Source organism: Arvicanthis niloticus, chromosome 2 (genome assembly GCF_011762505.2).
Source record: "Arvicanthis niloticus isolate mArvNil1 chromosome 2, mArvNil1.pat.X, whole genome shotgun sequence".
In the NCBI taxonomy this organism is placed as follows: Eukaryota; Metazoa; Chordata; class Mammalia; order Rodentia; family Muridae; genus Arvicanthis; species Arvicanthis niloticus.
Window position 1 is genome coordinate 83256758 of NC_047659.1, and position 22689 is coordinate 83279446.

At 35.5% G+C, this 22689-nt stretch overlaps 1 protein-coding gene across 3 annotated transcripts; it reads right to left on the bottom strand.

The window, feature by feature from the left end:
* Positions 1-1362: 1362 nt before the first annotated feature.
* Positions 1363-6628, bottom strand: LOC117704075 (olfactory receptor 4K14-like). 3 transcript variants are annotated; one of them, XM_076929425.1, is made up of 4 exons: positions 6470-6545; positions 4326-4358; positions 3256-3333; positions 1363-2894 (listed from the first exon to the last, which is right to left on the bottom strand). In XM_076929425.1, the coding sequence occupies exons 3-4, from the start codon at positions 3275-3277 to the stop codon at positions 1930-1932; spliced, it is 987 nt and encodes a 328-aa protein (XP_076785540.1). In that variant the 5' UTR covers positions 3278-3333; positions 4326-4358; positions 6470-6545; the 3' UTR covers positions 1363-1929. The 3 variants fall into 3 exon arrangements, with proteins under 3 accessions (XP_076785540.1, XP_076785541.1, XP_034351945.1); XM_076929426.1 differs by lacking the exon at positions 3256-3333 and having other exon boundaries at positions 6470-6560; XM_034496054.2 differs by lacking the exons at positions 3256-3333; positions 4326-4358 and having other exon boundaries at positions 6470-6628.
* Between the last annotated feature and the right edge of the window lie 16061 nt (positions 6629-22689).

Genomic DNA, 22689 nt, shown 5'->3' on the forward strand with positions numbered 1-22689 from the left:
CTTTTCTGAAGTTAGTATTTAGATTAGTAGATTCTAAATGAAAAAAAAAAATATCATCTATATTAAAAGATCTTTATTTAATCACTTGAAAGTATTAAGGGAACAAAAGTGGCATTCACAGCCAAACAGAGCTTGAGGACTCATGAAAAAATAGGAGGAAGGATTCCAGTCCCTAAAGGGATAGGAACTCCACAGAAAGACCAAAAGAGCCAAATATCCATAACACTTGTGGCTATCCAAGTCTGAACCACCAACCAAAAAACATACAAGTTCTGGACCTAGGCCTCCCCACACTTGTGTAGCAGATGTGCAACATAACTTGGACTTAATGTAGGCCCCGAACAACTTTAATGGGGCTACCCCAGAAACTGATCCCTTATGTGGGATATGTTTCTCGAGCTGGGCTGCCGTGTCTGGCTTCAATGGGAGAGCAAGAACCTAGCCTCGAACAGACTTGAAGTACCAAGGTGGGGGGATATCCAGGAGAGTACTACCTGCTCACAGGAGAAGGGGAGGGAAGATGGGGGAATGATTGTGGGAAGGGGTTACCAGGAGGGGCCAGTGAGCAGGATGTAAACAAAAAAAACTAAATTACAAAAAGATTTTAATTAACTACACAAAAATTCAGTGACCTGATTTTCAATAAATATGACAAATATGTATAGTGGATGGAATACAGAATAGTCAACAAACACTGTTGGAAAAAAAACTGGATGCTTACATGGAGAAGAATGATATTAATATTTTATCTCTAATCTTTGTTTTAAAAAATCCAAATGAGTAAAAACTCTTAATGTAAGATCTGAAAATCTTAAATTGCTTGAATGGCTATGGAATTTAACCAGCTTTACAGTATCAGGCATAAACTCTCTCTTGTGGAAAAGATGCCCAAAACATAATGAGTTCACCAATCAAATTATTGCCATTGTAACAGTAGTGCTCACATCTAGCTAGGTGAGTTTATGTTTTCCTATGCAGGGTCTAGATCTGTGTAAGACGATTGATGTTCTTTCTTACCCAGTACCCTGGGCAACTTTTATCACCATGAATGATATTGAATAGGAAGAAAATCCCCAGTCAATTTGAGATTGATTTCCTTGTTCTGAAACCAAAATGTGTTGTTTAGTCATCAACATATAACTTTGATGGCCACAAAAGGGAAATACAACTGGTCTAGTTTGTTTTACACGTCTACAGCTTCACAGACCAACAAATCATTTGTCTACTTACAAATATGTTTGTTAAATGTCACATGTGGGTTAATCACTGAATGAAGTATAATAATTTTAATAATTAGTCTATTTATGAACACGGTCCTCATAGAGATTAAGATTTCAGGATATACACAATTTATAAACACGATTAATAATTAATCATTATCCAAATGTTTTATTTTGAAACATTCATTATTCATTTGGTTTAAAAAAACAACACAAAGGTTCACTGCTAGCCCATGTCACGTTTATCACTTTGTTTCATCTTTTCTTAATTTTTACTGCCTACCACATCAGTGTTTTGGTAAATTGCTGTCATAAGACAAAAGTGGTGAAGTTGGCCACATGATAGATTCAGTGAAGGGTTTGGGGCATGTAGTGATGTACAGAATCATACTCAGGGAAAACTCACTAAGATGTTATTCACAAAGATAAACACAAGAGCATAGTCAATAAAAGATAATTTAAACTTTATGAAAAAACAGTTTGATGACTTTTTTTCATTACATTTATAAAGATTCTTCATATTTAGATTTTAAGACAAAAGGATTCACAACGCTTTTTGATTGATCAATAATATCATATCGTTTTAAAACATTATATTATTTCTATATTAGAAAACTGGTAACATTTTCAAATAATAAACTTTATTTCCCAATTATACATCTATTTCCTAGTTAGTCTCATTATAAGTAATAAGTTTGTGTTTGGGATATTAGAAATTAACTTTGGGACCCAGAAAGTTGCTTATGAACCTTTTCATAGCATTTTTTATCTCTTTATTTCTCAGTGTATAAATGGCTGGATTTAGGAGAGGTGTAAAAATAGAGTAAAACACTGCAAAAAATTTGTCCAACCAGGTGATATTGAGAGGCCACACATAAATGAAGATGCAGGGCACAAAAAAGATCATCACCACTGTGATGTGTGCAGTGCACGTGGACAGAGCCTTAGATGCGCCAGCTTTAGAGCTCTGACATACAGTGATAAGAATATATGTGTAGGAAATAAGCAACAGAATAAAGCAGGTTATAGCCACAAGTCCACAGTCAGCATTCATTAAGTTATTTAAATAATGATAATCCATGCATGCAAGTTTTATTACCAGTGGCATGTCACAGAAAAAACTGTCTATTTCATTGGGACCACAAAAAGGCAGGTGCACAATCACTACTATGTAAATAAAACCATGTATAAAGCCAATTGTCCAAGAAGTCAACACCAGTCCAGTACATCTCTTCAGGTTCATGATGGTAAAGTAGTGGAGTGGTTTGCAGATGGCCACATAACGATCATAAGCCATTACCACCAACAGCACCATCTCTCCTGCAGCAATGCAATGGGAAAAAAAGACCTGACACATGCATCCTGCAAAGGAAATAATCTTGTTTACCTTGAGAAAGTCTGTGATCATTTTAGGAGTGGTGTTTGAGGAGAGCCACATATCAGTAAAGGACAAGTTGGCCAACAAGAAGTACATGGGAGAATGCAGATGGGGGTCAGTGCTTATTAAGATCAGGATGACAATATTTCCAGACATGATGAACAGATAAAGTATTAGAAATATCACAAAGAGTAAGACCTGAGTATTCTTTGAGTGGGCAAGTCCCCAGAGTATAAATTCTGACACAACAGTCTGATTGTCTCCATCCATTTTATTCACTGTGTCCTCAAAATAGCCTGCAAAGAAAAAATATTATCCACTAGAGGTATGAGGTAGGCTACTTCCTTTGTAGGATTAGACATTCATATTGAATCTTACCTGGATAGAAATACAAACATTAAAGACAATCTAAAACAAATGTGAGTGACATTGCTGCCCAAAGTAAAAACTAATGAGCCATGAGAAACTCCCCAAGAAAAGAAGCATCAGATGTGACTGATATACACATGCTCTATGAGGAAATACCTCTTACGTAAGAGCAATGCAGAAAACAAAACAGCAACACGAAAATCTAAAAATGAGTGTGATTTCTTAAAAAAAAAAAAAAGTCAGAATTTGTCACTAACTATAATTGCCTGTGGTCTGATAGGAAGTTACCTTTTTGAGTAGCATGGATCATGATTCATTGAGCATCCGTGGAATTGTCTTTGTTACATTGGTAAATTAAAGTTTTACCTTAAAGTTATAAAGTAGACGATGGGAAAGTTTCAGTGGAGAAGCATACAAAATGCCATATAAGATATATAGATACCAGATTGAAATGTACAAACCAGGTTTACATTTAATTATCAATAAATATGTATCATCAAATTTAATTATTCAACTAAACTGATTAACAAACTCTATTGCAAATAGTGTAGGAGTATTCATTCTTAACACTAGAAAATATTGATCTTAAATTGCATAATATTTCCATTTTCTGAGGACTCAGGGGGTTGGAGTAGGTATAAAAGAGAAGAAATTTTTGAAGACATCAGGTAATCTATCCATCTGCTGTAGAAGCATAATAGCAGATAAGTAAACACAAAAGCCTTACAGAGATGTATCAAATATCTGAGGAAAATACACCAATTATACAGCAAAGAGTTCATGTTCCTTGATTTTTTCCCTACATGTCAAAAAGTTTCTGGTCATCCTGAGCATTTTGGAATTTTTATTATTTTTTAAAATTATAACATTTTTTTCTTCCCTTCCGTCTTTCCAGTTACTTCCAAACATTCTTTGTTCACTTTCACATTTATAGCTTCTGATTTCATTACTCATAGTTTTTACCTACAAACGTGTGTGTGTGTTACATACAAAACACATGTATGTATGTACTTGAGTATATACACATGTACATTTCCCTTATAAAAACTGGTCAGTCCACATGATATTTTTTTGTAGATATGTTTTCAAGGCTGACCATTTAGAATTGGAGAACCAATTGTGTTCTTTCCATGGGAAGTCTACTTCTCCAAATCTCAGTGTTTCTTAGTTGGTTGTGACTTTCTGTTGAGGCCTGTTGGGCTTTCTGCCTCCCACTATAGTATTGATTGGGTGTTGGGATTTGTTCTATTGGTGTCTATTGGCATCAATTTGTGTTCGGTATATTCAGTTTAGTTTCAGCAGGTATGTTATAACTGGATCATTAATAAAGGAATAACTCAGAAAGAGCATTCACTTACAGAAGGTGCATCAGCCTTTCTTTGGAACCTCTCCTGCAAAGGAAAGCCAAATCTCAAGTAATGTCTTTTAAAGTGTTTCCTCTAGTATTACAGATGTCACACAATACTATATCGCACATTTGTGATTGTATAATATCCTACATCTGCTTTCTGATACACAATAGTGACTATGCATTATCAGACCTGTTTAATGATTTTATTCAGAATGTTGTGTTTTCAAGTGATGATTGAGAAGCCAACAAAAAATGTGCCAGATATTAGAGTATCTTAACAAATGTTAAATTTATTTTAATGTGTCATAAAAATATAGAATTAAATATACACACAAGAATCACTAATGCTTTCAAATATGTAGAGTACAACAGTATATGAGTTGTTTCCTTTAGTTATATTTTCTAGTACATCTTGAAACAATTTGTTCACTATGTTAAGGTTTTGATGTTCATCTGAACTCTTTAAGGTATGCATATGGACACACACACACACACATATATATATATATATATATTTCATAAGTATATTTACATATGAACATATTTTTATTTTCACTTGCATATTTTATATCTTCACATATCTTCACATATGTATTTATTGGTATTCACACACACACATACATATATATATACATACATACATATATATAGTCACATTTCTTTAATATACTTGCTACCTATACTTTTATTAAGTTTGTCTATAGTTGCCGGGTGGTGGTGGTGCATGCCTTTAATACCAGCACTTGGGAGGCAGAGGCAGGTGGATTTCTGAGTTCGAGGCCAGCCTGGTCTACAGAGTGAGTTCCAGGAAAGACAGGGCTACACAGAAAAACCCTGTCTCAAAAAACAAAAACAAAAAAAAAGTTTGTCTATACTTGCCAAATAGTTACCTATTTGTAACTATTAAATATATAAATGCAAAAGATATATTAAACATGCAAATTGTATTTAGAACATAACAACTACTTCATCTCTTCTCTTGCCAGGAGATATCTGTATTTTAAAAGACCTAATGGAATACATTAATCTATTAAAGAATCTCTGCAATTCTTGCATCTAACTCAGCAGCAATTCTTCTAGATAATCTAAGGTTAGCTTACATATAATATTATAAAACTGAATGAACAAATACAAATTGAATAATCTTTTTCAGAGTCTAAGAGCATTATTAATTTTCTCCTAATTTTTAATTTTTTTCCTGTATTGAATACCCTTGTATCAAAGTGATAAACTTTGTATTAATCTGACTATTTGTATTCTGTAAGGCTTTATAGATGTAGTGAGAATTACACAACTTAAAAGATACCATGTGCTAGTCATTGATGACTCAAGGGCAGCTACTAGCTTCTAATGGCTTGTTTTGCTCACTGATTGTTGTTTTGTGTTTTGTTGTTGCAGTGTGTTTTAGTTTGGGTTGTTGGTAGTATGTATGTGTCACTTTTATATATGCTATTAATGCAAGTAGAATTCCATCATTTACCCATTCCCTTTCCTTCCTGAAAATGTTCCCAAGTGCATCCTCATATTCTTCCCATGCTACTTCTCATGTGGCTAGCCTGTGTCCCCTTGATTCTTATTACTACGTATATGGATGTTTGTATTAAATGTATGAAAAATGAATATAAATGCAATCCATTGATTCTATTTTTATTTATTTTTGTTGCAAATAGTTTCAGGACTGATAACTGGGCATTGCCAACAAATAAGAGAGCTTATCCCTGGAGAAACTATTCCTTCTTTTTCCTGGCAGACAAGAGATGGCAGAATTTTTTAATCTGATTTCCACAATTCCCACTTAATTTGATTTTGTTTTTACTATTATTTTTTATGCTGAAGCTTATCTACTATACACTCTTTGATTTTAAAATATTTTATTCACTTAAGTGGTAGGGAATATTTGGACTGTATTAGCTGTAGCATACTTTTATGGATTTGAATATATGACCAAAACAAAACCTATATGTAAAAAATGACGAACTTTTTATTTAGACATGAATATACACAGAACAGGAAACTTGGAAAAAAATACTAATTGGTCTCTAAAAATTACAAAAGAGAAAAAAACTCAATTCTATACATATGGGTATTAATAATGAGAATTATTTTAAGAATTGCCTTAATGAATAATATTAGAGATACAGGACGACTTACCAAATTTACATTTCTTTTAGTCAAATTTTCTTCCCATCTACTGTGTGTTCAAGAAGACATCCATGTCTTGTAGAGATAATCTTCCCCTCATCCAGACCTATATTCACTTCTTAAAATTGTCCCATGGGTGAAATGTACCTGTTCTGATCAAAATTAGAACTCTGAAAATAATTACCTTGGACATCTTTTGGGGATATTTTTTTAAAGAATGATAGTGAGTATTTCATATTTGTCCAAACAGGAAGAGATGAACCTCCTGTTACTCATCCCAACATTGATTGTGTTAGACAACTTTTCAGAATTATTCACTTCACTTCACCAATAAGGACTAAGTAGAAGCTCACTGCTATCTGGTGTATTACTATATGTATAAAATCAAAGTGTATCAACTTTTTGTAGTTATGAGATCTTGCACTATAAAATGTGATATATGACCAAAACAAAACCTATGCTATGAAAATAATTTCTTAATGAATGAAAAATCTGTGTCAAATCTTGGTCACATGACTAGTGAAGTTGAATCTACTCCATAGCTACATGTGATGTTTATGGGTATGAATTGGACACCACAACTATTAATTCATAGAATACAAATATTTCTTATACTATTTTAAGAAAACTAGGGCATATATACTGGAAAAGAAGTTGCAAGTTCTCCTGATCACAGAATAAAAGTGCTACATGTGTTTTTTTTATTCAAATCAGCATACTTTAATTGTAATTATCAGTAATTACTGCATAAGCTGCTATGTTATTTTGCTTGTACAAATGTACATACATGTGTGCAATATAACTTTATCAGCATCTTTATCTGAATGAGATAACATTGAATATGAACAAATTATTTTATGGAAATTATGTGAATTTAACAGACAAAATATGCATTTACATAAACCAACAATTATGGAAATTGAAAATATTTTCATGTGTACTCTAAGGTAAATAAGTAGGATGATCAAAACTTTAAAAACTTTCATGTATTATTTCTAGCCTAATTTTCAATAGTAATGTATGTTACCATTTTAGACATAGACTGTAATACTTTGAATCATGTAATACCTGTGTATATCTCTCTTTTATAATACCATAACTTTGTTGCCATGGTGGACTTCTTCAAAAAAGTACATTACTTACAGAAAAGTCATGTAAATTTTAAAGTATTTCAGGAGACTTATTTTTTTGTTTATTATTATTAATTATTTTATTTATTTACATTCTAAATGTTGCTCCCCCCATCCTCCCACCTAGCAGAGTTCTTCCCTTATGCTCCTCCCTTACTCCACTGTGAGGGTGCCCCATCTCTGAGCATACCCACTCTCTGGGGTATCAAATCTTTACAGGATTAGGCACATCCTTGTAGGAGGAGCTAAGGTGAAAGGAGTAAGGAGAGGAAAAGGAGGAGGAGGAGGAGGAGGAGGAGGAGGAGGAGGAGGAGGAGGAGGAGGAGGAGAAGGAGAAGGAAGAGGAGGAGGAGGAGGAAGAGGAGAAGAGAAGAAGCTAAGGGAGAGACAGAGAACAAGAAAGGGGGACATGGAGGCTGATGTTAACTTGTCTGTAGCAGTCAAATGTAGTTGGTATATCTAGTTTGGGTATTGGGTTACACCTCTGTTTGTTAGGGCATCTTGTTATTGATCCTTACTAAATATATAAGCCTTTGGATAATTTAAGCATTAGAGTCTCATTTTCTTACTGGGCCCACGTGGTTGGTGGGATGGTCTAGGGAATGACCAGCCTTACAGAGACAGCGTGAAAGATTGGCAGAGCCATCTCCCACAACCAGCTCTCCAGCTGTGGTACTTGGGAAGAAGAGTGTGCTTGAATCCTTCAGAAGAAATGGGGAACACATGCTGGCCAAGAAGCACCCCTAGAGACAAATCTTGAATGTATTCATCAGATGCAATTTAGAATTATTAATGATGTATCACAGCTCCTTTTAATTTCTGCATGGTCATTAAAGCTGCAAACTGCAAATAAACAAACTGGTAAAAAAAAAATGAGAGCATCTTGTTAAACTTCCTATGGTCTGTGAGTTGTATCATAGGTATTCTGAACTTTTTGGCTAATATCCACTTATCAGTGAGTACATACCATTCACATCTTTTTGGGTATGCACACAGGAAACTCACTCAGAAGGGGAAACAAAATAATCATGAGATGCAGAGGGAGAGAGGAAACTGGGTGGGAGAGGGGAGGAGGAGGAGAAAAAGAGGGGCAAGGTCAAGTATAGGAAGAGACAGGAGGGATGTCCAGAAAGCCAGGAGAATGAAGGGAAATATGCAGCAGTTGGGGATAGGGGGCAGGGGGAACCTCTAGAAAGTCTCAGAAACCTAGAATGTGAGAGACTACCAGGACTCATTGGGGATGACATTAGCTGAAATGCCCAACAGTGGAGACATGGAACCTGAAAGGACTACCTCCAGTAGATAGACATGGCCCTCAGTTGAGGCAGGGGGTCAACCACCCATCTTCACAATTTTTAACCCAAAATTGTTCCTGTCTAAAGGAAATACAAGGACAAAAATAGAGCAGAGACTGAAAGAAAGGACATTCAGTGACCTGCACAACTTGGGATTCATCCTATGGGCAGGTGCCAAATCCTGGCACTATTATTGCTACCTTATTGTACTTGCAGATGGAGCCTGGCATGCCTGTCCTCTGGGAGGTTCTATCAGCAACTGACTGAGACAAATGCATATACTTTCAGCTAACCATTGGATTGAGGTCGGGGACCTCTATAGAAGAGTTAGAGGGCACTCCCACCCTCCTAGAAAGGGAGGGAAAGGGGTATGGAGAGGGTCTCAATGAATGGAGACCAGGAGGGGGCACTTTTGAGAATAAAAATCAATAAGTTAATTAAAATAAATAAATACATAAATAAATAAAGTAAACCAAGAGTAGAATGGAAACTTTGCCACCTGGGCAAGAGAATATCTTAGACACAGGAGGTAAAGTTCCTGCCCAAAGACAAAGGAATTAAGTACAAGTATCTGAGCTAGAAAAGTTTTAATCTAATTTCCTACAGATAAATTCTTGCTTTTCTACAGAGGAGCCCTTTGATCTGGTGCAGTGGCAGAGTGCTTTAAATAATGCACAAAGAGAGGAAGTTAGGACTAAAAGTTCTTTGTCTGAATCTTTCTATCCTATTATGTTGACTAAAATTGGGATGCCTAACTGGGGGGTGGGGGAGATAGTTAAAGTACTGCAAGATTTTCTAGTGGACGACAGAGATAAAGACAATGAAAAAAAAAAAACTAAGAAAAGGGAAGAAATAGGAATGGCACTGATAAAAATTATTGCTGTGCCATAAAAGCAGACACCTCCGACAAGAAGGAGGAAGTCATAATAAGGACCAGAAAGGTGGTACAAGTGAACCCATCATTTTTATACCCTTCTTTGACAGCATTGCTTCAACAATGTAGCTTAGAAGTGAAGAATCTCAGCCACCACAAAATTTAGAACGTATTTTTCACAGCTTTGTGCTAGTTGTGATGATTACTAGCCAAAGAAACAATCCAAAGTCTCTCCTTTTTCATAAATTTAAATCCTAACCAACAGAGAAAAGTTTCAAAAGTTTAAGAAATGAACCTACTTGAATGAAAAAAATAAAATAAAAGGAAGATTATACAGCTGCTCCTAAAGTATAGAGATTTTTATTTTAGATACAAGATAGAAAGCAGTCAAAGGTAAGAGTACAGGCTAGACTTGGTGAACAGAATAAACAGGACCATTAGAGAAGAGGGGGAGGAAAAGGAAGAACAGAGATACTAACCAAGAGCAGCAGCCTGGGCCAAGAGAGGGGCATGACCAAAATAGTTGAGTTATATAGAGATCCCAGCTGGGTAAAGGGAAGCAGAAGCCCAGCCTCTGGGAGGACAGGTTTTGAGTAACAGTTGGAGTGAGAAGTGTCAAGAAGAACAACAGATCCTGAGTGAGACCTGCCCTAACATCCCAGCCTTTTGTTGATGATAAGTGAAAAAGTAATCTCGTCTATAACAATTTCCCACTGATATTTGGGCATCATTGTTCGGACACAGGAAAGTTGCAATGGTGGTCAAAGAACAGGAATAAAAAGGTGTGCAGGCCATTTTGCTTGATGCACAGGTCCTGCAGGGCCACCTGGCACTAGAGAAGTGCAGGCTGCTTTGGAGTAGTCTGGAATACTGACTGGCCCATCTGTCATCTAGAATATAATTTCTGAGGGAGTACCTAGAGATGACGCTTTGTAGGTAGCATTGGAGCTGTTTAAAGTTGACTTGAAACCTAGGACAGATAGGCTAGGGAGAGAAAGTAAAGAGGTTTAAGAGAAAATTTTTATCTTGGGCATATAATTGAATCTTAGACACGTGGTCCTGGTAATTGGCTGAGGGAAAGAGTCCCAGGACCAGGAAAGGAGGGGTGTCCTACACTCAGAATAGACGACTGGTGAAATGTAGGCTGTTACTGACAGGAACGATTATCGAGATTTCATTTGATATGTGGCAGGAGGATCAAAGTTGTGACATCATAAAGCTTACAAGAATGTTTTACTTTAGTTTACAAAAAGAGAAAAAAGTTTTAGATATATCAACATAACCACTTTTTTATTCTATACAGAAATTAACATTATAGCAAAAGCAGTAGACTCATGTCTTTGACTCATAACAAAAAGCTTGGAGACCCAAAAATAATTTGAGGTAAAAACCATGAATATTTTTCCAGAGGGACAGAGATTAGAAGTATTTTAAAGTTTATACTTAGAAAACAATCAAATGTAAAATTTGAGCTTGTGACTCAAATTTTATAATAGCAGTCTTTTACCAGATCTAGATTATACCATATCTCATTGATTAATGTGAATAACATAGTGGAACACACGCCTTTTTGGCATGGCCTGGCATCTTTTGGGTTTATTCCCAAGAGTGGTATTGCTGGGTCTTCAGGTAGATCTATTTCCAATTTTCTGAGGAACTTCTAGATTGATTTACAAAGTGGTTGTTCCAATTGGCAATCCCACCAGCAATGGAGAAGTGTCCTCTTTCATCACATCCTTGCCAACATGTGTTGTCACCTGAGGTTTTGATCTTAGCCATTCTAATTGGTGTAAGGTAGAATTTCAGGGTCATTTTGATTTGCATTTTTCTGATCACTAGGGATTTTGAACATTTTTTTAGGTGCTTCTCATTCATTTGATATCCCTTATTGTGAATTCTTAGTTTAGTTCTATACCCCACTTTTTTAATTGGGTTGGTTTGTTTTTGTTGTTGTTTCTTTCTTTCTTTCTTTGTTTTGGTGGTTAGCTTCTTGAGTTCTTTATATATTTTAGATATTAGCCCTCCATCAGATGTAGGGTTAGTGAAGACTTTTTCCCAATCTATAGATTGACAATTTGTCCTATTGACTATATCCTTTGTCTTATAGAAGCTTTCTAGTTTCATGAGGTTCTATTTATTAATTCTTGATCTTAAAGCCTAAGCCACTGGAATTTTGTTTAGGAATTCACTGCCTCATGCCAATGAGTTCAAGGCTTTTTCCCACCTTCTCTATTAGATTCATTGTATCCGGTTTTATGTTGAGGTCCTTGATTCACTTGGACTTGAGCTTTGTGCAAGGTGAAAAAAAAACAAAGTCTATTTTCATTTTTCTACATACAGACCGCCAATTCAACCACCACCATTTATTTAAGATGCTTTCTTTTTTCCATTGTATATTTTGGCTTCTTTGTCAAAGATCAAATGTGCGTAAGTGTGTGGTTTTATTTCTGGGTCTTCAATTCTATTCCATTGATTAATGTGTCTGTCTCTGTACCAATACCATAAGGTTTTTATCTCTATTTCTCTGTAATAAAGTTTGAAGTCAGGGCTGGTGGTTCCCCCAGCTGTTATTTTATTGTAAAGTATTGTTTTCCTAGGCTATAACAAAAAAAGTAATTACAGGCAGGAATCTAAATCTTAAGCTAGAACAAAGAAGTAGGCTTCAGGCATGAAAATGACTTTAAGCTAAGACAGGGATATAGGCTCAGATATTTTGGTCATCTTGATAAGCCCTTAGAAATAGTGATCACAGGAGTGATCATGAGACTCTGTTTATATTCCTGTGTATTCTTTGACTATCTTGGTTTATTGTCTTGCTTTTTTTTTTGACTATTTGCATCTATTGTATTGCTAGTTCCTCAACCTAGAACTGACCTTAATACTTGCATGTAATTTGAATGGAATAAAATCAAAAAAGGAGGAGGAGGGATGGTATAGGAGATTAATGGGGGGATGGGGAAAGGGGATAACATCTGAACTGTAAATAAATAAAATATTGAATAAAAAAGAATTATTTTCATTATTCTGTTTTTTGGGGGGGTTGTTGTTTGTTTTGTGTGTGTGTTGTTTGTTTTTGTTTTGGGGTGGGGTTTTTTTCCTTTTCAGATGAATTTTAGAATTTCTCTTTTTATGTCTTTGAAGAATTGTGTTGCGATTTTGATGGGGATTTCACTGAATCTGTAGGTTACATTTGGTAGGACGGCCATTTTTACTATATTAATTCTGCCAATCTATGAGCATGGGAGATTTCTCCATTTTCTGAGATCTTCTTCAATTTAAATGAATTTTTTCATTGTTGAGAAACTTGAAGCTATTGCCATACAATTCCTTCACTTGTTTGGTTAGAGTTACCCCAAGTTATTTTATATTATTTGTGTCTATTGTGGAGAGAGTTGTTTCCTAATTTCTTTCTCAACCTGTTTATCATTTGAATAAAGCAAGGCTAATGATTTATTTTAGCTAATTTTATATCCGGCTACTTCGAGAAATTGTTTATCAGCTAGAGAAGTTCTCTGGTAGAACTTTTGGGGTTGCTTATGTATACTATCATATTATCTGCAAATAGTGATACCTTTATTTCTTCTTTGCCAATTTATATCCCCTTGATCTCTTTTTGTTGTCTTATTGTTCGAGCTAGCTCTTCGAGTACTATATTGAATATATATGGGAAGAGTGATCAACAAGACAGATAAACCCCTAGCCAAACTAACTAAAGGGCCCAGAGGCAGTATCCAAATTAACAAAATCAGAAATGAAATGGAGACATAACAACAGAAACAAAGGAAATTCAAAAAATTATCAGATCTTACTATAAAAGCCTACACTCAAAAAAAATAGAAAAATCTAGATGAGATGGATGGTTTTCTGGACAGATAACACACTTCAAAGTTAAATCAAGAGCAGATAAGCTATCTAAACAGGCACATATCCCATAAGAAAATAAAGGAGTCATTAAAAACCTACCAACAGGGAAAAAACCCAGGGCCAGATGTATTTAGTGCAGAATTCTACCAGACCTTAGAAGAAGACCTGATGCCAATATTTCTCAAACTATTCCATAAAATATAAATGGAAGAAACACTACTTAATTCATTCTATAAAACCACAATTACTCAGATACGTAAACCACACAAGGACCTACCAAAAATGAGAACTTCAAACCAGTCTCTCTTATGAATATAGATGCAAAAATACTCAATAAAATTCCTGCAAACTGAATCCAAGAACATTTCAAAACCATCATTCACCACAATCAAGTAGGCTTCATCCCAGAGATGCATAGTTGGTTCAATATATGAAAATCCATTAACGTAATCCACTAGGTAAACACACTCAAAGAAACTTCTTCTTAGATGAAGAAAAAGCATTTGACAAAATACAGCATCCTTTCTCGTTAAAAGTATTAGAGAGATCAAAAACTCAAGGCCTGTACCTAACATAATAAATGCAATTTACTGCAAACCAATAGCCAATATCAAATTAAATGAAGACATACTTGAAGCAATCCTACTAAAATTGGGGCCAAAACATTTATCACTTTTAATATACTTTAAATCACTATCTTATGCCCTTGCAACTTATTTTTGCACATCTCAAAATACTTTCTTAGACCTAGACAATTTACATAAACTTTGAATTATTAACCATGAGACACAAGTGGCTGATTACTGAGAACAGTCACTGAAACCCAAATTTACATAGTTAGGCAGTCATAAACACTATCAGAGATATGATAATGATAAATTATAGCAGGAAATATAATCTAAATGGCCCATGTATCTTGTAAAACAACAGAAACTTACCACTCTCTTGAGCATTACCCTAAGCTCCTGTGTCTTTATGACTTCTTTAGAGGCAGAGGTCTGGGCAGCATCAGCCTTCAGCTGGGCCCAGAAGAGACTATAGATTTTTCTCTGGAGGAGGTAATTAGGGGAATGGCCTAATTTGTCTTGGCAGAGTAGAGCAATAAACCCAACAGTGTCCACAGTTTGGGCAGAGCCCTTACTTACGGCAGGTGAATCTTGAGGTAGCATTTTCCAGGGTTAGTCACAATCCAGGTGGTGGTATATCTACCACCCTCCCCTGCCCTTCTGCCTCTCTGACCTTAGTCTTGCCAGTGGGATCTGACATTGATGACTATCATGGAAAGCTTTTTCATTTAACCTTTTAAAAGCTATATTTAGCAGAACTCTGAAGAGTTTAAGGACCATTATCTATTAAATATACCTGAGCTAAACAAACTTTATTTGTTTTTAGGTACTTATTTAAGCTTAAATTTGAAAACACATGCAGGAAACTAAATAAAGCTTGTCCCTATGACTGAATTACATATACACTTAACATTACTATGAGTTTATTATAGTTTTGAGCACATTAAAGAATTTGATCATATATAAGGTAACTAAGCATTAACTTGCATGTCTTAATTATAATTAATAATTTAAATGTTAGTAGCTTTTATAAGATTGGGATTTTACAGATTTGTTAAGTTTGAGCCTTAAAAAAACTAAGCTGAAGATTCATCTAACGATCCTTTTAGAATCAATACAAAACTTTAAATCATAAATGTAGTCCACAGAGAGACTTTTCTGCCTTTTTTATAATGCACCATTACAGAATATGACAGTTTCTTATATGAATCTATTTATCCAAGCAGCTAAAGATTAACAAAGTGAACAAATACAAAGAAGCTAGACAAATATCTAAAGCTTAATACAGTTATCAAAGACAACAGGCTAGACATATATCTTCAAGTCTGTTATTATTGACCTGAGTATTCCTTAGGAATTTATAAACTTTATTTAACAAATATTATTTATCAAACATGTTTTGTTCTTATTGAAAATTTCTAGAAAACTGATGTTGAATGGTTAGCAAAAACATGAATAGTTAGGTGTAAATCTCCAAGTCAACTATTGCTAACATAATTATACCTTTATAAACTTCAGGATTTATCATTATACAAAAAAAAAATGCTAATCCAAACTTTTGAGGAACCTGAAACTGCCTCCCGAGTTGAAAAGGAGATACAATTATCAGCACAGAGCTCAGTAGGAATAAAAAGTTTTATGATTATTATTTTAGTTGCTTTATACCATGTGGTAATCTTAATCAAGATGGTGGTAAAGTCATATGACATGTACTGTTTTTAACCTTAGTAAAACATCTCAAATGGTCATTTCTACTGTGAAGTTGTCATCAGCCAGGATAGAAGCAAGTCACATGGTTGTATTTAAAACATACATTCTCCAATAGATCTATTTTTTTAAACAGGAGTTGAATCATATATATTTATTGGATCCAATTATATATTAATATATATTATAGTATATACTATTAGAGTAGTATATCATATATAGTACAGATACTGTATATTATAAAGTGTATATATATGTATATAGCTTATGGCATATGGTAAACTGTTGGGAGCCACAGTGAGCATGTCAACATTCGCCATTACAAGATGGTGCAGGCATCCTGTCCTCCCACTAGTAAACAACTAACTGCACAGGTGCAAAAGGCAGAAAGAGCGCCAAAGTCACTGCCCATCCCGGGGCGTAATATGGGGTGATGAGTGAACAGCCAATCAGAAGTGAACACGTCACTCTAGGGTGTATTTAAGCTGTGCCTCTTCCTGTCTTTTCTTCTTTCCGCTTCTGCTCTTACAAGTAAAGCCTCGTTTGTAGTAATACCCGATCACTGCCTCCATGTCCTTTTTCGTGGGTGAAGGGGACACGAGAGGCACGCAGAACAGTAAACAATATGCAGTATGCAGTATGTAGTATATAATATGTTATATAGGATAGTATACAGTAGTTTAATATATATGCAAATAGTATATTATACACACATATTAAACATTAAACAAAAGTTGAATGTAGTATATAGAAGCATATTAAAATTAACTATGTACCACTCCTCACTTGGTTCTTTTGGCTGGAGCAGATACTTAGCTGGTCTGCTCCTGTGAAGACACCATATCCTGAACCATCCTTGAACAGCAGTGGAGAAATGAAGGAACCACTGCACTCTTGGCAGCAGAGGAACCACTGCACAAGGAGCAGCAGGATTTCAGGATCCCAGAGGCAGCCTGAGTCCCAGGAGCTCTTCCACCCAGGATCTCAGAATCACAGAGACAGCTGGACTCTCAGGATTTCTGACACAAGCAAGATAACAGGAAAGACAGGCTCCAGTCAGAGACAGTGAGTGCAGGTAGCACTAGACATAACCAGATGGCAAAAGGCAAGCACAAGAATATAAGCAACAGAAAACAATGTTATCTGGCATCATCAGAAGCCAGTTCTCCCACCACAGAAAGTCCTAGACACCCCATCACACTGGAAAAACAGGATTCAGATTTAAATTAACTTCTCATGATGATGATGGAGGACTTTAAGAAGGACATAAACAAGTCCCTTAAAGAAATACAGGAGAATATAGTTAAACAGTTAGAAGCCCTTAAATATGAAACACAAAAATTTCATAAAGAATTGCAAGAAAGCAGAACCAAACAGGTGAAGTAACATAAAAAAAAAAAAATCGAGGAACTAAAATTCGAAGTAGAAAAAATAAAGAAATCTCAAAGGGAGACTACCCTGGAGATAGAAAACATAGGAAAGAGATCAGGAGTCATAGACCCAAGCATCACCAACAGAATACAAGAGATAAAAGAGAGAATCTCATGTGCAGAAGATACCATGGAAAACATTGACACAACTGTCAAAGAAAATGCTCAATGAAAAATGCTCCTAACCCAAAACATCCAGGAAATCCAGGACACAATGAGAAGGCCAAACCTAACAGGTATAGATGAGAGTGAAGATTCGCAAATTAAAGGCCAGTAAACATATTCAACAAAATTATAGAGGAAAACTTTCCTAACCTAAAGAAAGAGATGCCCATGAACATACAAGAAGCTTACAGAACTCCAAATAGACTAGACCAGAAAAGAAATTCCTCCTGTCACATAATAATCAAAACATCAAATGCACAAAACAAAGAAAAAATACTAAAGGCAGTAAGGGAATAAGGTCAAGCAATATATAAAGGTAGACCTATCAGAATTACACCAGACTGCTCACCAGAGAATATAAAAGCCAGAAGATCCTGGACAAGTATCATATAGACCCTAAGAGAACACAAATGCCAGCCCATGCTACTATACCCAACAAAACTCTTAATTGCTATAGCTGGGGAAACCAAGATATTCCATGACAAAACCAAATTTATACAATATCTTTCCTCAAATTCAGCCCTACAAAGAATAATAGATAGAAAACTCCAACACAAGGAGAAAAATTATAGCCTAGAAAACTCAAGAAATTAATCTTCTTCCAACAAACCCAAAAGAAGATAGCTACAAAATATAATTCCACATCTAATAACAAAAATAACAGGAGGTAACAATCACTTTTTCTTAAAATCTCTTAACATCAATGGACTCAATTCCCCAATAAAAAGACATAGACTAACAGACTAAATACATAAACAGGACCAAGAATTTTGCTGCATACAGAAAATGCACCTCAGTGACAAAGACAGACACTACCTCAGAGAAAAAGGATGGAAAACAATTTTCTAAGCAAATGGTCCCAAGAAACAAGCTGGAGGAGCCATTCTAATATCAAATAAAATTGTCTTTCAACCAAAAGTTATAAAAAATATAAGGAAGGCACTTCATACTCGTCAAACAAAAAATCTACCAAGATGAACTCTCAATTCTGAACATCTATGTGCCAAATATAAGGGCACCCACATTCGTGAAAGAAACTTTACTAAAGCTCAAAGCACACATTACACCTTACACAATAGTAGTAGGGGATTTCAACACCCCACTCTCAGCAATGGACAGATAATGGAAACAGAAATTCAACAGAGACACAGTGAAATTAACAAAAGTTATGAACCAAATGGATTTAACAGATATCTATAGAACATTTCATCCTAAAACAAAAGTATATACCTTTTTCTCAGTGCCTCATGTTACCTTCTTCAAAATAGAACATATAACTATTTACAAAGCAGCTCTCAACAGATGCAAAAATATTGAAATAATCCCTTGCATCCTATCAGATCATCACGGACTAAGGCTGGTCTTCAGTAATAACAAAAACAAAAAAAAGCCTACATACTCGTAGAAACTGAACAACAATCTACTCAATGATGACTTGATCAAGGAAGAAATAAAAAAAAGAAATTAATGACTTTTTAGAATTTAATGAAAATAAAGGCTCATCATACCAAAACTTATCGGACACAATGAAAGCAGTGCTAAGGAAAAAACTCTTAACTCTAAGTGTCTACAAAAAGAAACTGGAGAGAGCATACACTAACATCTTGACAGCACACCTGAAAGCTCTAGAATAAAAAGAAGCAAATACACCAAAGAGGAGTAGATGACAAGAAATAATCAAATGCGGGGCTGAAATCAACCAAGTAGAAACAAAAAGAACTATACAAAGTATCAACAAAACCAGAAGCTGGGTCTGTAAAAAAATTAACAAGATAGATAAACCCTTAGCCAGATTAACCAGAGGGCTAATATAATAGAGATGGCATCCAAATTAATAAAAATCAGTACTGAGAAGGGAGACATAACAACAGAAACTGAGGAAATTTTAAAAAGTCATCAGATGCTACTACAAAAGCCTATAATCAACAAAACTGGAAAATCTGGATGAAATGAACAATTTTCTAGACAGATACCAGGTACCAAAGTTAAATCAGGAACAGATAAACCATCTAAACAGTCCCATAACCCCTAAAGAAATAACAGCAGTCATTAAAAGTCTCCCAACCAAAAAAACCTAGGACCAGACGGTTTTAGTGCAGAATTCTATCAGACCATCAGGGAATACCTAATACCAGTTCTCCTCAAACTATTCCACAAAATAGAAACAGGAGGAACACTACCCAATTCTTTCCATGAAGCCACAATTACGCTCATACATAAGCCACACAAAGACACAACAAAGAAAAAAAACTTCAGACCAATCACCCTTATGAATGTCGATGTAAAAATACTCAATAAAATTCTAGCAAACCAAATCCAAGAACACATCAAAATAATCATCCATTATGATCAAGTAGGCTTTATCCAAAAACGCACAGATGATTCAATATTCAGAAATCCATCAACATAATCCACTATATAAACAAACTCAAAGAAAAGAAACCCACATGACCATCGCACTAGATGCTGAAAAAGCATTTGAGTCACAAAATTCAACACCCCTTCATGGTAAAATATCAGGAATCCAAGGCCCATACCTAAACATAGTAAAAGCAATATACAGCAAACCAGTAGCCAACATAAAACTAAATGGGGAGAAACTTGAAGCAATCCCACTAAAATCAGGGACTAGACAAGAGTGCCTTCTTTCTCCCTACCTATTCAATATAGTACTCCAAGTCCTAGCCATAGCAATCAGACAACAAAGGTAGGTTAAAGGAATATAAATTAGAAAGAAAAAAGTCAAAATATCACTATTTGCAGATGATATGATAGTATACTTAAGTGACCTCAAAACTTCCACCAAAGAATTCCTAAACAACTTCAGCCAAGTTGGTGGATATAAAACCAACTCAAACAAATTAGAAGCCTTCCTCTACTTGAAGGATAAACAGGCTGAGAAAGAAATTAGGGAAATGACACCCTTCACAATAGTCACAAATAATACACAATACCTTGGTGTTGATCTAACCAAGCAAGTGAAAGATCTGTATGACATGAACTTCAAGTCTCTGAAGAAAGAAATCAAAGATCTCAGAAGAGGGAAAGATCTCCCATGGTCATGGATTGGAAGGATTGATATAGTAAAAATGGCCATCTTGCCAAAAGCAATCTACAGATCCAATGCAAACCCCATTAAAATCCCAACTCAATTCTTCACAGAGTTAGAAAGAGCATTTCTCAAATTCATTTCATATAGCAAAAAATGCAGGATATCTAGAGCTATTCTCAACAATAAAAGAACTTCTGTGAGAATCACCATCCCGGACCCTAAGATATACTACAGAGCAATAGTGATAAAAACAAACAAACAAACAAAAAACAAAAAAAAACTGCATAGTATTGGTACAGAGACAGGCAGGAAGATCAGTGGAATAGAATTGAAGACACAGAAATGAACCTACACACCTATAGACACTTGATCTTTGATAAAGGAGCTAAAACCATCCAGTGGGAAAGTAAGCATGTAGAAGAATGAAAATCACTCCATTCTTATCACCTTGTACAAAGCTCAAGTGCAAGTAGATTAAGGACCTTCACATAAAACCAGATACACTGAAACTAATAGAAGAGAAGGTGGGGAAGAACCTCAAATATTGGGCACAGGAGAAAATTCCTGAATAGAACACCAATGGCTTATGCTCTAAGATCAAGAATTGACAAATGGGACCTCATAAAATTGCAAAACTTCTGTAAGGCAAAGGACACTGTCAATAGGACAAAATGGCAACCAACAGATTGAGAAAAGATCTTTACCAATCCTACATCTGATGGAGGGCTATTATCCAATATATACAAAGAACTCAAGAAATTTGACTCCCAACAAAAAAAATAACCCTTTTTAAAAAATGGGATACAGAGCTAAACAAAGAATTCTCCACTGAGGAAACTCGAATGACCCAGAAGCACCTAAAGAAATGTTCAACATCATTAGTCATCAGAAAAATGCAAATCAAAACAACCCTGAGATTTCACCTCACACAAGTCAGAATGGCTAAGATCAAAAATTCAGGTCATAGCAGATGCTGGCAAGGATGTGGAGAAAGAGGAACATTCCTCCATTGTTGGTGGGATTTCAAGCTGGTACAACCACTCTGGAAATCAGTTTATTATAAGGGTTATTTGGATTTTTGGAGTCTAACTTCTTGAATTCTTTGTAAACTTTGGATATTAGCCCTGTGTCAGATGTAGGATTGGTGAAGATCTTTTCTCAATATTGTTTTGTATTATAAAGTACAATAACTTCCTATTAGTGGCTCTAACTACCTCTGAGGATCATGTCATGTACACATTAGTTAATAAATTACATGATAGAAGGATACCATTTACGTTTTACATATATGATTGTTCCTAAGCAGAAGCATGTAGTTTTTCAGGAAATTGTGATATTTTGATAGTTGGCACCTAGCTTCCTAAGTTGTGATACATGGATTATAAAATAAAAGGATGAAGTTAAGTTTGGCTAGTGGAATTATTTTATGTTGCATGAAGAACTAGAGATAATAACCTGAGTCACAATTCCAGTAGTATAAAGAATAAATCAGTCTATTTAGATAGAAGACTTATTTAATTGATATGGTGGTTTGAGTATGCTAGGCCCAGAGAGTGGCACTATTTGGAGGTGTGGCCTTGTTGGAGTAGTTGTGGCCTTGTAGGAGGAAGTGTGTAGCTTTGGACATGAGCTTTAAGACTCTCATCCTAGCTGCCTAGAAGCCAGTAGAACTCTTAGCTCTTACTCTACCATGCCTGCCTGGATGGTAGCATGCTCCCAACTTCATGATAATGAGCTGAACTTCTGAACCTGTAAGCCAGCCCCAATTAAATGTTGTCTTTATAAGAGTTCTTATAAGCCTTTGTCATGGTGTATGCTCAGAGCAATAAAATCCTAAGACAGGAGGATACCAAATCCTAACACTATTACTGATGCTATGTTGTGCTCTCAGACAGAAACCTAACATGACTGTCCTCTGAGAGGCTCTATCAGCAGCTGAATAAGACAGATACAAAGACTCACAACCAAGCATTAGACTTAGCTCCAGGACTCCTATGGAAGACTTAAGGGAAGGACTGAATGAACTCAAGGGAATGGCAACCCCATTGGTAGGCCAGCAGTGTCAACTAACCAGGACCCCTGGGATCTCCCAGAAACTAAAATGAGCATACACTGGCTGGTCTGAGACCCCAGCATATATATATCA

What these genes read in the sequence shown, in the direction of transcription:
- LOC117704075 (XM_076929425.1), bottom strand. Translation starts at nt 3,277, where the DNA reads ATGATCCATGCTACTCAAAAAG. An exon ending in GATCCATGCTACTCAAAAAG is followed by an intron (nt 2,895 to 3,255) that starts GTAACTTCCTAT and finishes TTTTCTTTGCAG; the next exon opens with GCTATTTTGAGGACACAGTG.